Source organism: Cibotium barometz, chromosome 27 (genome assembly GCF_041138505.1).
Source record: "Cibotium barometz isolate CiBa-2024 chromosome 27, ASM4113850v1, whole genome shotgun sequence".
NCBI classification, from domain to species: Eukaryota; Viridiplantae; Streptophyta; class Polypodiopsida; order Cyatheales; family Cibotiaceae; genus Cibotium; species Cibotium barometz.
This window is the reverse complement of record NC_141072.1, coordinates 51,648,799-51,662,269: the sequence shown is the minus strand read 5'-3', so window position 1 is coordinate 51,662,269 and position 13,471 is coordinate 51,648,799. Positions and strand designations below refer to the sequence as shown.

The 13,471-nt window shown below is 47.1% G+C and overlaps 1 protein-coding gene across 1 annotated transcript in view; it reads right to left on the bottom strand.

Moving 5' to 3' along the window:
• Nucleotides 1–12,964, bottom strand: part of RPT3 (regulatory particle triple-A ATPase 3) — a 50,003-nt gene extending 37,039 nt beyond the window's left edge. The window contains exons 1-2 of the mRNA XM_086821672.1: nucleotides 12,398–12,964; nucleotides 10,821–11,051 (exon numbers count right to left, since the gene is read on the bottom strand). Of these exons, the coding sequence (XP_086677798.1) occupies nucleotides 10,821–11,051; nucleotides 12,398–12,850 (684 nt within the window). The 5' untranslated portion in view covers nucleotides 12,851–12,964. The remainder of the gene's footprint in view (nucleotides 1–10,820; nucleotides 11,052–12,397) is intronic.
• Between the last annotated feature and the right edge of the window lie 507 nt (nucleotides 12,965–13,471).

Below are 13,471 nucleotides of genomic sequence, written 5' to 3'. Positions count from 1 at the left end.
GGCGTCCACACTTGGCCGCCCGCCCGTCCATACTTGGGTGCCCGCCCGTTAGTATATCCCTAACTCAGCTCGTCAATCAGCCTGCCTAGTTCCAAGCTTCCCCAAGCCTCGAAACTAGTCTTGCATGCGTATAGCACACGGTAGATACCCACTGTGCACATGACATACTCCCCTTCCTCTAAGAGCTCACGCCTGAGCTCACTAAAAAGCCAGGGTAATCTCTCTGAAGAGAAGTCAGTGTCTCCCATGTAGCGTCCTCCTCAACACGATCCTTCCACTTGATCTTGTATTCCGTGATAAGCGTATGACGCAATCTTCGCATCCCTACTGGCGCGTGGATTAGCCCGCCGCTTGCTGACGGCTGACGTGGAGAGCTGGCCGTTAGAGGAAGCTTGGAACTAGGCAGGCTGATTGACGAGCTGAGTTAGGGATATACTAACGGGCGGGCACCCAAGTATGGACGGGCGGGCGACCAAGTGTGGACGCCCGATGATCGGCCAAGAGCCTATAAAAGGGTGGCCAAGGTTAGTTATTGAAACATAGAGAGTCTCGCGAGTTTGTGAGAGCTCTATGGTCTTGGAGCCTGGATCTAGTGCAGACGTGCACCTGCTTTATGCAGCCGAGGCCGGCAGCGATCTCGAGGCCCGCGAGGGCAGCTTCGTGGCGGTATGGGACGTCGCGAGGAGGAGATTGGTCGGTACGTCAACCTAGTTAGCTCAGCTCGTGGCTCGGTGGGGACAGCCAAGATTGTGGGCTTGCCCACGGCTGTCATGGTTGGGAGGTGAGTCAGGCCTGCACCCCCTTGCTTGTTTGTTGTTCGTTTGTTTGCGGGATTCGAGTTTCGAACCAAGATCGATCACGAGGGGATCCGTGGGGATTTGACAATAAGGCCTTAACAAATTGACATGAAAGGCATTGTGGATTTTCCAGTGATCGGGCAATACCAATCTATATGCCACTTCATTTATTTTTTGCAAAATTTGGAATGGCCCGTAATACCTGTTTGAAAGCTTAGGAAACCAACTTTCCTTACTCGGCCACTTCCGAAGACGTGCTCTCTCAAACTTTAGTAATACCCAATCACCTTCCTTGAAAACCACCTCTCGCCTGTGTTTGTAAGCTGCCTTTTTCTGCTCAGCTTGAGATCTTTCGCTGTTCGAACCTGTGCAAACGCAGTATCCAAATCACAGACATACTCATCTGCTGCAAAGATTTCATCTTTTTTTCGTACGATAGGTGGAAGCACCACCTTGCCATAGACTATCTCAAATGGAGCCTTATTACTTGAAGTATGCACCGTGTTATTGTATGCAAATTCTGTTAGAAGTCATCTCTTGTCTAGATTTATACACCAGGGCCTTTGTTGTGGGTGTGCCCGCCCTTATCAGGTGTTTTATCATTTTTTCCTCACTCCCCGCATTTTTCCCCTATTTTTTCCCATTTTTCTGTGGCTTGGGAGGCAGCCCATGTGCTGGCCGACTGCTGAACTGGTCCACGACTGCATCTGGGAGGTGGCCGACTGCTGATGATATGGCCGACTGGAGATGTGTGCTGGTCGTGGAGTTCTCAGGGCCAGTCGGCTGCCTACAGCAGGCCGACTGCTGATGTGGGGGCATATAAATAGGCCCCCAACCCCCATACCACACTTGTATCATATTCGGGATCTTCTAGTGTATATCAGAGCAGAGTTACACGCCTACATCTATCTCTCTCTTGTGCTGTTTTTCTGCATGCGTTTTTTGCTCTTGTGTTCCCAGATCTGGTCATCATCTCCGCTGCGTATTCTGACATGGTATTAGAGCTTAGGCTCTAGATAGGTCTTGGGATTTGTGTGAGCACGAGGGGGGACTGCTGTGTTGCTGATTGGTGGACAGTTTTGGGCTCATTGGGAAGAGAAGGTGCAAGAGGAAGGCGGGCTGATTTGCTGGACAGCCACTTGCAGGTTTTAGTTTTTCTTTGTTCCCACCCACCCACCCTTTTCAGAGTACATCCCCGCAATGGTAGATCTGTATATCAGATGGCCGAGAGACATGTGAAGATCCTGACACTCCCCACGTTCCCGGTGGACCGTCAGTTGGACAGGAGTAACTACGGCATATGGAAGGTTATGATGGAATCTGTTTTGGAGTCTTACGACCTCGCTGATTTCGTCGTTGTTGGTGTTCCACGGCTGGAAGTAGAGGAAGGGGAGTTACCGTCAACCCGAAAGGACCGGCAGGCCCAGACACAGATGTGGGATCGTGTCAACGCCAGGGTCCGTTCGTTTATTTTCCTCAACTGCACACTACAGGTAATCAATCATGTAAAGCATATGACGCTAGCCAGAGGTATATGGCAGCATTTGGCCTCACTTTACAACAGGGTATCGCCCATGAAGAGGATTTCCTTGGAAGTACAGATGCGGGTTATGAACCCTGCAAAGTCGTCGACGATGCGGGAGCATATTAACAAGCTGCAGGCTCTTCAGCAGGAAGAGCTTCAGGCTGGGAAGGAGATATCGTCAGAGGACATGGCCATAACGTTGCTGTCGCACTTGCCCTCTTCGTACTCAGCATTTTACTCGTCTTTGATTACCAGTGGCAGGCTCAGCACCATCACATGGGAGGAGCTTGTGCCCATGGTCTTGGACCAGGAGGAACGATTCACGAACCCTCCTCAGGGTGGAGGTTCGGAGGCCTTAACTGGCCAACGGTCGAAAGGCCGTAACTTGGGCAAAGGGAAGGCTTCATCGGATAAGTCTTCTGAGAAGAAGTCCGACGCTGACCGCGAGAAACTGAAGGCAGAGGACCTGTAATGATTGTGGCGAGAAAGGCCACTACTGGAGACAGTGTCCCAAGCGGAAGACCGAGAAGGGTGAAGATTCCTCAGCAGCAATCATGAAAAACTCCGGCTTTTGTGCACCTGGAGATGATGGACACCGATGCTTCATTTTCTTCAGGTAGGGAGGAGATTGGAGGACTCTCCGCAACGGATACTCGGGAGTGGAATCTCGATAGTGGTGCTTCCAGGCACATGACTCCTTCCCGTTCCGATTTACAGGATCTCTGCAGGCTTTCTGGTCATATTCTTACTGGAGATACATCCACTATCCCAGTTCACAGTGAGGGCAGGATGGAGATAGTTCCCGATGGCAGAGGGGGGAAGCATTCCTCCCAGGTGTTGTATGTTCCGGCACTTGGTTTTCATCTGTTGTCAGTGCATCAGGTTTGCAAGACTGGCGTACGGGTGGAGTTTGATGAGCATTTTGTTGCTCTCCAGGACAAAGCAACAGGCCAAGTGGTTTGGGAAGGCGGAGTGGAGAATGGAGTTTACAGGCTTTCATCACTCTCTCTCCCAGGTCCTCAGGTTTGTGATGAGTGGCAGTCTGGTAATGGCCACTTACGTGTGGATACGCTACAGGTGCGGGCTTTCCGGGACCAGATGGTGGATAGCTTGCCAGTAGATGGCAGCAGTTGGCAAGAACTTTCCAAAACTAATGTTGGTAGTTCTTGTGTTCATCAGTCAGAGGAAGCTGAACAGGTCACTTATGCTCTGATGTCTCGTAGTGTTCGGGACATAGAACTTCCAGTTGTTGAGGATGTTCTTTCCATGGGGACCTTTCGGAAAGCCAGGCAGGTGGCAGGTGCTTACTTGCAGAAGGAGGTGGTTTCTCCAAGCTTTGTGGTTCCGGATTCAGAGGGGGTGGTTGACAGGTTTCATCAGGTTTCCAGGACTTGTTTGTGCACCGTAACAGGTGTTGATCCTTGTGAGCAGTGTGATGCCTTTTTGACTCAGAAGCTGTATGGTTCATTGATCTGGCTGATGGACACTAGATTGGACGGGAGCTTCCTGATGAGGCGGTTGAGCTCATGGTTGCGGATGACTCTTTGGGAGGCAGGATTGCGTTTCTTGTGGTTTTTGCGGCATGCGAAGAATCATGGACTCTTTTACACAGGAGGGGGATTGTTGGATGGAGTCCAACTCCACGGTTGGAGTGACTCAGTTTGGGGAGGAGATCCGGACACAAGAGGATCTACTTCAGGCCCAGGAGCAAGTTTTTGGGGCAGTTGGAGACAATCATCTTTTGCCTTGTCGAGAACAGAGGCAGAGTACCGGGTTGTTTGTGATGCTGTTTGTGAGGTGGTGCGGATGCAGAGGTTGCACGGCAGGTTTGGGCTTCCACTGGAGGAACCCATGGTCATCCAGAGGCACTTTGTTCGTGAACAGATCGTTGCTGATGACATCTTGCTAGAGTTCTGTTCGACGAAGGACAGTACGGTGGACCTCTTCACGAAGTCGCTCTCTCAGGATTTGCTCAGGCGGCACCCCAGCTCCCAGTGGTTGGTTTCACAGCCAGGAGCTGAGAGGGGGTGTTAGAAGTCATCTCCTGTCTAGATTTATACACCAGGGCCTTTGTTGTGGGTGTGCCCGCCCTTATCAGGTGTTTTATCATTTTTTCCTCACTCCCCGCATTTTTCCCCTATTTTTTCCCATTTTTCTGTGGCTTGGGAGGCAGCCCATGTGCTGGCCGACTGCTGAACTGGTCCACGACTGCATCTGGGAGGTGGCCGACTGCTGATGATCTGGCCGACTGGAGATGTGTGCTGGTCGTGGAGTTCTCAGGGCCAATCGGCTGCCTACAACAGGCCGACTGCTGATGTGGGGGCATATAAATAGGCCCCCAGCCCCCATACCACACTTGTATCATATTCGGGATCTTCTAGTGTATATCAAAGCAGAGTTACACGCCTACATCTATCTCTCTCGTGCTGTTTTTCTGCATGCGTTTTTTGCTCGTGTTCCCAGATCTGGTCATCATCTCCGCTGCGTATTCTGACAAATTCAACCAATGGCAAATACTTTTCCCAATCTGACTTCTGCTCAAATACATAACATTTGAGCAATTCAAGCATAGCTGAATTTGCTATCACTCTGACCATCCGTCTAAGAATGATAGGCTGATGAAAAACTCAACTTTGTGCCCATATTAATAAACAATGCCCGCCAAAATAAACTGGTAGTCCGAGGATCTCTATCCCCCACAATAGACTTGGGCATGCCATGATGTTTGAAAATCTGAGCTAAGAACAACTTTGCCATGTGCTCTGGCTTGATTGTTTTCCTCACAAAAATAAAGTGTGCTTGTTTGCTAAAATGATCTATAATAGTCCATATAGCATCATTTTCATGTGCCGATTTCGGAAGATCCATAATAAAATCCATAGCAATGCTTTCCCATGTTGCTTGTGGAATGGGTAAGGGCTGAAGCAAACCACGTGTCTTGTGTTTGTCAAACTTGACTTTCTGACACACTATGCACTCTCGCACATAAGCTTCAATATCCCTACGTAGAGCTGGCCAAAAGAAATATCTTTCCAAAGCCTGTGTAGTAGCCAGAATACCACGATGACCAGCATATGGCGGAGCATCACACTCTTCCATAACCTTTTGGCGTAATTCACATACTACACAAATACGATTCTGCATCATCAAAAACCCATCTCTAATTGAATAAGATGGGACAGCAGTACCATGATTCAAATCAGCCCAAATAAGCTGAAAATCTGTGTCCAAAGCATACATATATGGCATCCCTGATAAGTTCTTGTGGTAGGCGGTAGTTACGGCATGCACTTGTGGCCTGCGTGACAAAGCATCCGACACCAAATTCTTCTTGCCCGGGGTATGCAAAATCTGAAAATGAAACATGGACAAGAAGTTTGCCCACCTTAGATGCTTTTCCGAGAGTTTAGGCTGTGTAAGAAAGTGCCGTAAACTCTGGTGGTCTGAAATTCAGCCCCCAAAAGATAATGCTTCCATGTTTGAAGAGCATGAATAACGGCTAACAACTCTTTCTCATAAACCTGCAAATACAATTCCGCATGTTGCAGGCAGCGGCTTTCAAAAGCCACTGCATGTCCCTCTTGGTTCAAAACAGCCCCCAAGCAATCTCCACATGCATCACACTCGACCACAAAAGGCCTATGCAAATCTGGAATAATAAGAACTTGCCCTGATATGATGGCATCCTTTAACTTTTGAAAAGCTATCTTTTCGAGTTCCACTTTCTTCTTCGTTAGATCATGTAACGGTGAAGCTAAGAAAGCAAAGTGTCGAATGAATCGACGATAGTACGAGCATAAACCAATAAAGATCCTAACTTGATGCACATTCTGCAATTCTGGCCAATCCTTGATTGCTTGAATCTTTGCAGGATCCATGCGTACTTCATCCTTGGAAACAATATGCCCTAAATAGTGAATTTCTGACAAGAAGAATTCACTCTTCTTCCCATTGATGAAAAGCTTATGTTTCCTTAGCTCTTCAAAAACAATGGCAAGATGCTCTTTATGTTCAGCCTCACTCTTTGAGAAAATGATAATATCATCAAAGAAAGTTCTTGTGAACTTGCGGTGAGGTCTAAAAATTTTGTCCATCATTCTATTGAAAGTGGCAGGAGCATTCGTAAGTCCAAATGGCACAACCAAATACTCATATAATCCAAATGATGTTCAAAAAGCCGTTTTGCGGAGCACATGGGTGTTTCTTCCAATATAATTGCACTCATGTGGTGCATGACTTTGATTTTATCTTTGGATGACTTGTCTTGTTTGCCTGGACAATGCCTGAGATGTCTGCCTGTGTTGTCCATGGGACCGGGGACGCCTGGCCACCCTGTGGACGTGTATGTGCACACCTGTTTGGAACTGACAAGTGGTCTACATGTGTTTTGCAGGTGGTACGTATTCCCAAAAACTCAATTTACAGCTTTATGAGTTGCAAAGAGGAAGAATAGCCCCATCATGGAGATGGCCCGTGCTATGCTTGAGCATTCTTCATTACCTCGACGTTTCTAGGCCGAGGCGGCTTCCACTACTGTCTACATTGAGAACAGGTCTCCTACTGTTGCTCTTCCAGATAAAACTCCATATGAGGCTTTCCATGGTGAGAAGCCCTCCATTGTTCATTTTCGGATATTTGGTTGTTCAGCGTATGTTCATGTGCCCAAGGAGCATCGCTCCAAGTTGGACTCGAAGTCTCAGCGCATGACTTTTCTCAAATACAGCACTGTGTCCAAGGCATATCGTCTTTATTATCCTCAGGCCAGCAAAGTTGTTGTGAGCCGTGATGTGGTGTTCGACGAGACTCCTACATCTTCAGAGGGGGGTGGTGAGAATCTTCTTCCTCCACCTCTGTCTCCGCCGCCTCCTCCTCCCTCTTCTTCTGTTACACCTCCAGCTGTGGATTCTCAGTCAGATGATGATGACTCTGCTCCTCCTCTAGCGAGTTCGAGCAGATCTGTGCCTGGATGGTACTATCAGACAGTTCGTGATTCTCGGTTACGTGAGCTTCCTTCTCTCCGGCGATCTTCCAGAGTTACAGGGAAACAAATTCATGAGGACAACATGTTTAATAACTATGCTCTTATGTCCTCTATCATTCATGGTCCTGATCCCACTTCTGTGGACGAGGCTCTTTCACATGAGCCTTGGCGTCGTGCTATGCAGGCAGAGCTTGATGCTATCGAACGGAATGGCACTTGGATTTTGGTGCCTAGGCCACTGCAGAGCGTAAGGTGATTGGTGTGTGCTGGATCTTCAAATCGAAGTTCCGACCGGATGGCAGCTTGGACAAGCACAAGGCGAGGTTGGTTGCCAAGGGTTATGCTCAACGCCCTGGAGTCGACTTCGATGAGACCTTTGCTCCGACGGCCCGGATGACTACCATTCGCACCGTTCTTGCTCTTGCTGGTCATCATAGATGGCCCGTTTTCCAGATGGACGTCAAGTCGGCTTTCTTTAATGGAGAGCTTACATAGGAGGTTTATGTTGATCAGCCGCCGGGATTTGTTGTTCCAGGCAAACAAGATCAGTTGTGCCGGCTAAAGAAGACTTTATATGGTCTGAAGCAGGCTCCGCGGGCTTGGTACCAGCGAATTGATGAGTTCTTTCAAAAGCTCGGCCTACACCATTCTCATGCAGATTCGAACCTATATATCCTCCTTGACAAGGGGTTGATTGTTATCATTGTGGTCTATGTTGATGACCTCATCTTTACAGGTTCTTATTCTGTGAGGATTCGTTCAATCGTGGATGCTTCGGAGACAGAGTTTGAGATGACGGATCTTGGCCTTTATGCTCAGGTCTGGAGTCATTTCATGGTAAAAAGCAACCTACCGTAGCGCTTTCCTCTACAGAGGCGGAGTATCGTGCGGTTTGTTATACTGCATGTGAGGCGATTTGGTTGCGGAGATTATTGGAGGAGCTTGGCTGTCCTCTTTCCGGATCTACTCTTCTTTGGGTGACAATCAGAGTTGCACCGCCATCGCCAAGAACCCTGTGTTTCATGCTCGTACGAAACACATTGAGATATAGTATCACTATGTTCGTGAACGAGTTCTTGCTGGAGATTTGCGTTTGGAGTATTGTCCTTCAGCGGAGAATGCTGCAGATTTGTTCACCAAGCCGGTTTCTCAGGCTTCCTTGGCTCCTCATCTTCGGCTTCTCGGAGTTTGTTCAGCATCTGGTGCTGAGAGAGAGTGTTTGCACATTCATCCCCAGTTTCTGCCCATTTCTGGTGTCCTTTTGGTCCCTTTTGCATGGCCCTTGATTGTGGGCTAGCCACCCCTATTTTACATATTTTTCTGAGATTTTTCCCAGTCTCTATAGTTTTTTCCGAATCGGCCAACTGACTGCTGATGTTCAGTTGGCCAACATATGTAGCTCCAGTCGGCCAGCTCTCCCCACCTATAAATAGGTGGACTGGCCTCTCACTTTTTCATCTTGCCTTGTATATCTTTTGCTCCCTCACTTATGAAACTGCTTGTGTCTCTTGCTTGGGACTGTATTGCTTCAGTATATTCAACATAGTTGCTCCATATCTCTCTCTCTCTTGCACTCTCTATTCAGCACACTCTAGTGCTCTATTGCTTCCGCTCTGTGCACTCTTTCACGGTTTGGCATCCAATGTCATACCAGACACACAGAACAACTGTCATCATTCTAGAGGGAGACTCACAGCGCGGACTGGCACTGTTTCATGTGCAGGACAATGCACACCTGACCTTGGACGCATGTGCAAGACAATGCACACCTGACCTCGGACGACTACAGTGGAACCCTGATGATATTTGGTTCCGCTTCGTCTTTTACTTCTAAAGGGATCGGACCTGCATATAGTTTTAACCAACTGACATGGAATACATCGTGCATAGTCCAACTCGGAGGTAGCTTCAACTTCATTGAAACATCGTTAATCTTTCTCTGGATGGGAAAAGGTCCGAAGCTCCTGAATGACAACTTTGGGCATCGCTTGCCCACCTCTTTCAACCTTTGCTTCATAATCCAAAGATACACCCAATCACCTTCCGAAAACTTCATATCCCTTCGATCTTTGTTGGCCTGTCAAGTGTAGGCCTCCTGCGCTTTAGCCAACCTATCTTTTACTGACTCCAAATCTCCTGGTAAGACTTCATCAATCTGTTCGCTTCAGGTACTGAAGACGAGGTTCTAGTCAATAACGACTGGAATGGTCTTCCAAACGCTGCCTCATATGGAGTCCTGCCAATAGCTGAAGAAAAAGAATCATTCAAAACAGCTTGAACTAAAGGCAAATATGATTCCCACTTACCTTGCTGATCGTGGACATAAGGAGAGGGCCCATGGACACTCAAGTTGCTACTACAAAAGGATCTACTCAAAAAACCCCAAAAAATGTTCAAAGAATGTGAATTCTATTTTCCCTGAAACTTTCCTAACCAAGAGATTTCAAGGTTTTTAGAAACGGGTTTTTTCGTGAATATGGTTTGGTGGGGCAAGGAAGCATGATATACCCCAAATAATCCAGGTGCAATGAAGAGAACCCGAATAAACCTAAACGCACATTGGTGCCAGAAAAGAAAAGACATTTGCAAGTTTCCTAGGCCCTGATACCAATTGTACAACACTTGCGCCTATGTGCTGAGGTTTTCCAGAGATAGAAAGAAGAGTGTAGTGGAATCACACATGCAGCACACACGAGTCCTAAATTGCTGCTTTGTATCATGTGAAAGAGCGAAGTAATACGACTGAAATTCAAGTACAAGATGTGGTTGAGAATGAGGACATCAAACCACAGCCCTGTAACCTACTATTCACTCCTGGTTAGCACTTCGCCTATAGAGAAACGCTCTGTGAAGTACAATGCTAAGGCAACCAAATGAATATGACAATTTGACTACCTTTGTATATATATGCACCAATGCTCCTAGTCGGCCAACAGTACTGCCGTCGGCCACCTGTCAGTATATTATTCAGAACAGGTTGTTGTTCGGAAATGAGTTTGCATGCCGGATAGTGCTGAGATTAGGAAGAGGATCCTTTATGATTGTCACGATGCTCCTACATTAGGTCATCTAGGGTTACAACGAACCTACTACTTGGTAAAACGTTTGTTTTAATCACCCAAAATGAGGGCAGAAGTCCAAGACTATGTGGTAAAGTGTCGTTAGCATCAGGTAAACAAGACTAAGTGCCTTAGGCTAGAGGATTGTTACATCCTTTGGAGATCCCTTATAATAAATATTTCCATGGATTTTATCACCATAGCATAACCTGTTTAGGTTCATCTAGCATCTGCTCATGACTAGTTTTCAATGATTGAGACTGCTTTCAAGACAGACTGAGGCTGAAACCAAGGTTGTAGCGCTGGTTCTTGGTGCATGCATGCGAATTAATCAACGTTTAACACAAGATTTTAACACAATCCCACTTTTACAAAATATGCATTGCCCATGCTTTTCAACTTCATCAAAGAAGAGGAAAAATGTGTATGACAACAAAGAAGGGTGAATAACTTCTTACTTCTCCAAGATACTTCTGCACGAATTCAGAGCCAACAACACGGATAAAAGCAGCAGTTGTATGATGGGCCACAGCCTTGGCCAGCATGGTTTTCCCCGTCCCTGGTGGGCCATAAAGAAGAACTCCACGTGGGGGGTCTATGCCAATCTGCTTATACAACTCGTGATGGGTCAAAGGAAGTTCAACTGCTTCTCGTATTTCCTGCTTTTGAATATCGCATCCTCCAATGTCCTGATGGCCATTAAAACAAAAAGAGAGTCAGTTTGAGCATGCACATTTGCAATAATTAAACAAAACCGCACGACTTTCCTAGAATGTTGGCTCAAAAAGTCCAAAGTTTGCATTAAAACAAAGTTATCAACAGCCTCCTATATGGAGCTCTCACAGGCCACTCAAGAGATGCCAATTGTTCTTGTTTCCCTACTCTTTGTAGGCAAGTCAGGAATTTTCATTGCCCTAGAGATGTTCATAACAAGCACTTGGGAAACCTCCAATGTGTTCTCTTGGATAGAGCCATTGAGCATAGCATGAAAGCAAGTGTTAGAAGTGGTCTGGCACAGTTCTGAAATACGAAAAAACCACCAACTTGGGCTTCTAAGTGTTGATCTTTTGTAACTTCCAGGCAGCCATCTGTACTTCTAACTGTTATAAATTAGGGCTTGGGCTCTTGGAGTGAATACAAGTTAAGAGTAAATTACCTTCATATGATTGTGCTTCTGAAATCTTCCTTTCTTCATTAGCACTTTACACTATGCATGCATGTGTTGACATGTATCTATTGTACATGTAATACATTATACATACCATGTAAATGAACATATCTATGCTTGTGTATGCATAGGTGGTGTAAGGTAGGTGGGTGGGTGGGTGTGCGTGCGTGCGTGCACGCACACTGAACATAGTTACATATGTATGCATGTGTATGCATAGGTGTAGGCATAGGTGTAGGTGTAAGGTGGGTAGGGTGTGTGTGTGTGTGTGTGTGTGTGTGTGTGTGTGTGTGTGTGTGTGTGTGTGTGTGCGCGCGCGCGTGCGTGCACGTGCACACTCCAAGTGTAGCTCCACATGTTATACCAGATCCAGCCCCACACCTGCCTGCAACCTGGACACCTCCTCTGGCATTCACAACTAGCCCGCATTTGGCCTTCTCTGAGATTGTCGCCACCCTCAGGCATATGTCATTTTCAGGGTTCTTACCTAGCCAGGCCTTCAACTCCTGACAGGCCAATCCTGGTATTGCCTGGCAGCTCACTTCAAGATGTGGCCCTTGGACACGCTCTAGTCGTTATCTTAAAGCACTTGATAGGTCATGCATTAGCAAAGTGCCCTGCCCAAAAACCCACTCACAACTCTTGGCCCAGCTCCCCTGGCAACCTACCAAACGACCCAATTCAGAAGGTCAAAGCTGGACCCAATCCCCAACCTAGCCAATGTCTAATGGTAACTTAACAATCCCCACCCGGACAGGTATGTGTATTGCGTACCTATCTGTGCACGTAATGACTACATGTATGTGTATGATGGGCATAAACCAGTACATCTTCACCGAGCAGAAAAATACGATTTAGATAACTTACATTGTAGGCAACATCGGGTTTCTCTGATTGGGTCAGGAGAGAGATGCTGGAATCTGCCTCAGGGGGCAGGACGTCGACAAGGGCGTTGGAGTGGCGGTGCAGCGCGACCGATGCTGAGGGTTTCAGCATCTCGCGATCGATGGTGCTGAGGATTCTGACATAGTAGTTGGAGCCCGTGGTGGAACCCACGATGCCATTATTCTGGTCCACCATCTCCATGAACTGACCGATGACCAGGGGCACGGACTGGATGCGCTTCACTTCCTCCTGCGCCCGCAGGAGCTCACGCTTCAGGTTCTTCTGTTCATCTTTTACATACTCTTCTTGTATATCCAGAAACTCCAGCTGACGCTCTAGGGTTTTCATGCGAGTGTAGAACTCCTCTTCTTCCAGCTCCGATACACCTGTTGCATCGGGCTTTGCAAACGGTGGTGAATCGATCGCCATCGCCATGGTGCTCTCTCTCCGCGCGCGAGAGAGGCTTTCGTAAAGAGCAGACTACTTGCGGGCGTCGGGCTGACGGTGGGGGGTGATAGTATGAAACACCATTGTTTGAAAAAAAAAAAACTTGATGTCACATTGTGCTTTGTTTGCAAATGATGGCTTGAGCTAGGTGTCACCATAGTTCCACACCCGGCAGATTAAAATCTATTTCGAAGCCTTTGATACAAATCCTTTCTTGTCAGTGTTGGTGGAAGGATGCCTAACATAGATTTTGGAAAGCAAGAAAGTATATTCTTCCATGTGGCATCAATTTTCCCATTTTTATATACTTGTGGAGGCTGGGTTTAATCTTCTTCTTCAAAGAAGACATAGGTGGGTTCCTCTCTTACTAGAAAAGCTTGTGGCCTTCTCAGCCTGCTCCATGATAGGGTTTAGGTTTACCTAGGAGGACTCGAGATAATCTATTATAAGGGTTGTTGGGGTCAGCCTAAGATATGTATGGGTCAATCTATGAACCATGTACTTGGTTACTTTTCATCTGTGTGTGTGTGAGAGAGAGAGAGAGAGAGACTCCAAAAAGAAGCGTTTAGTTTTTACTCCTTGGTGCATAGCTGGAGTGGAGAAAGAAAG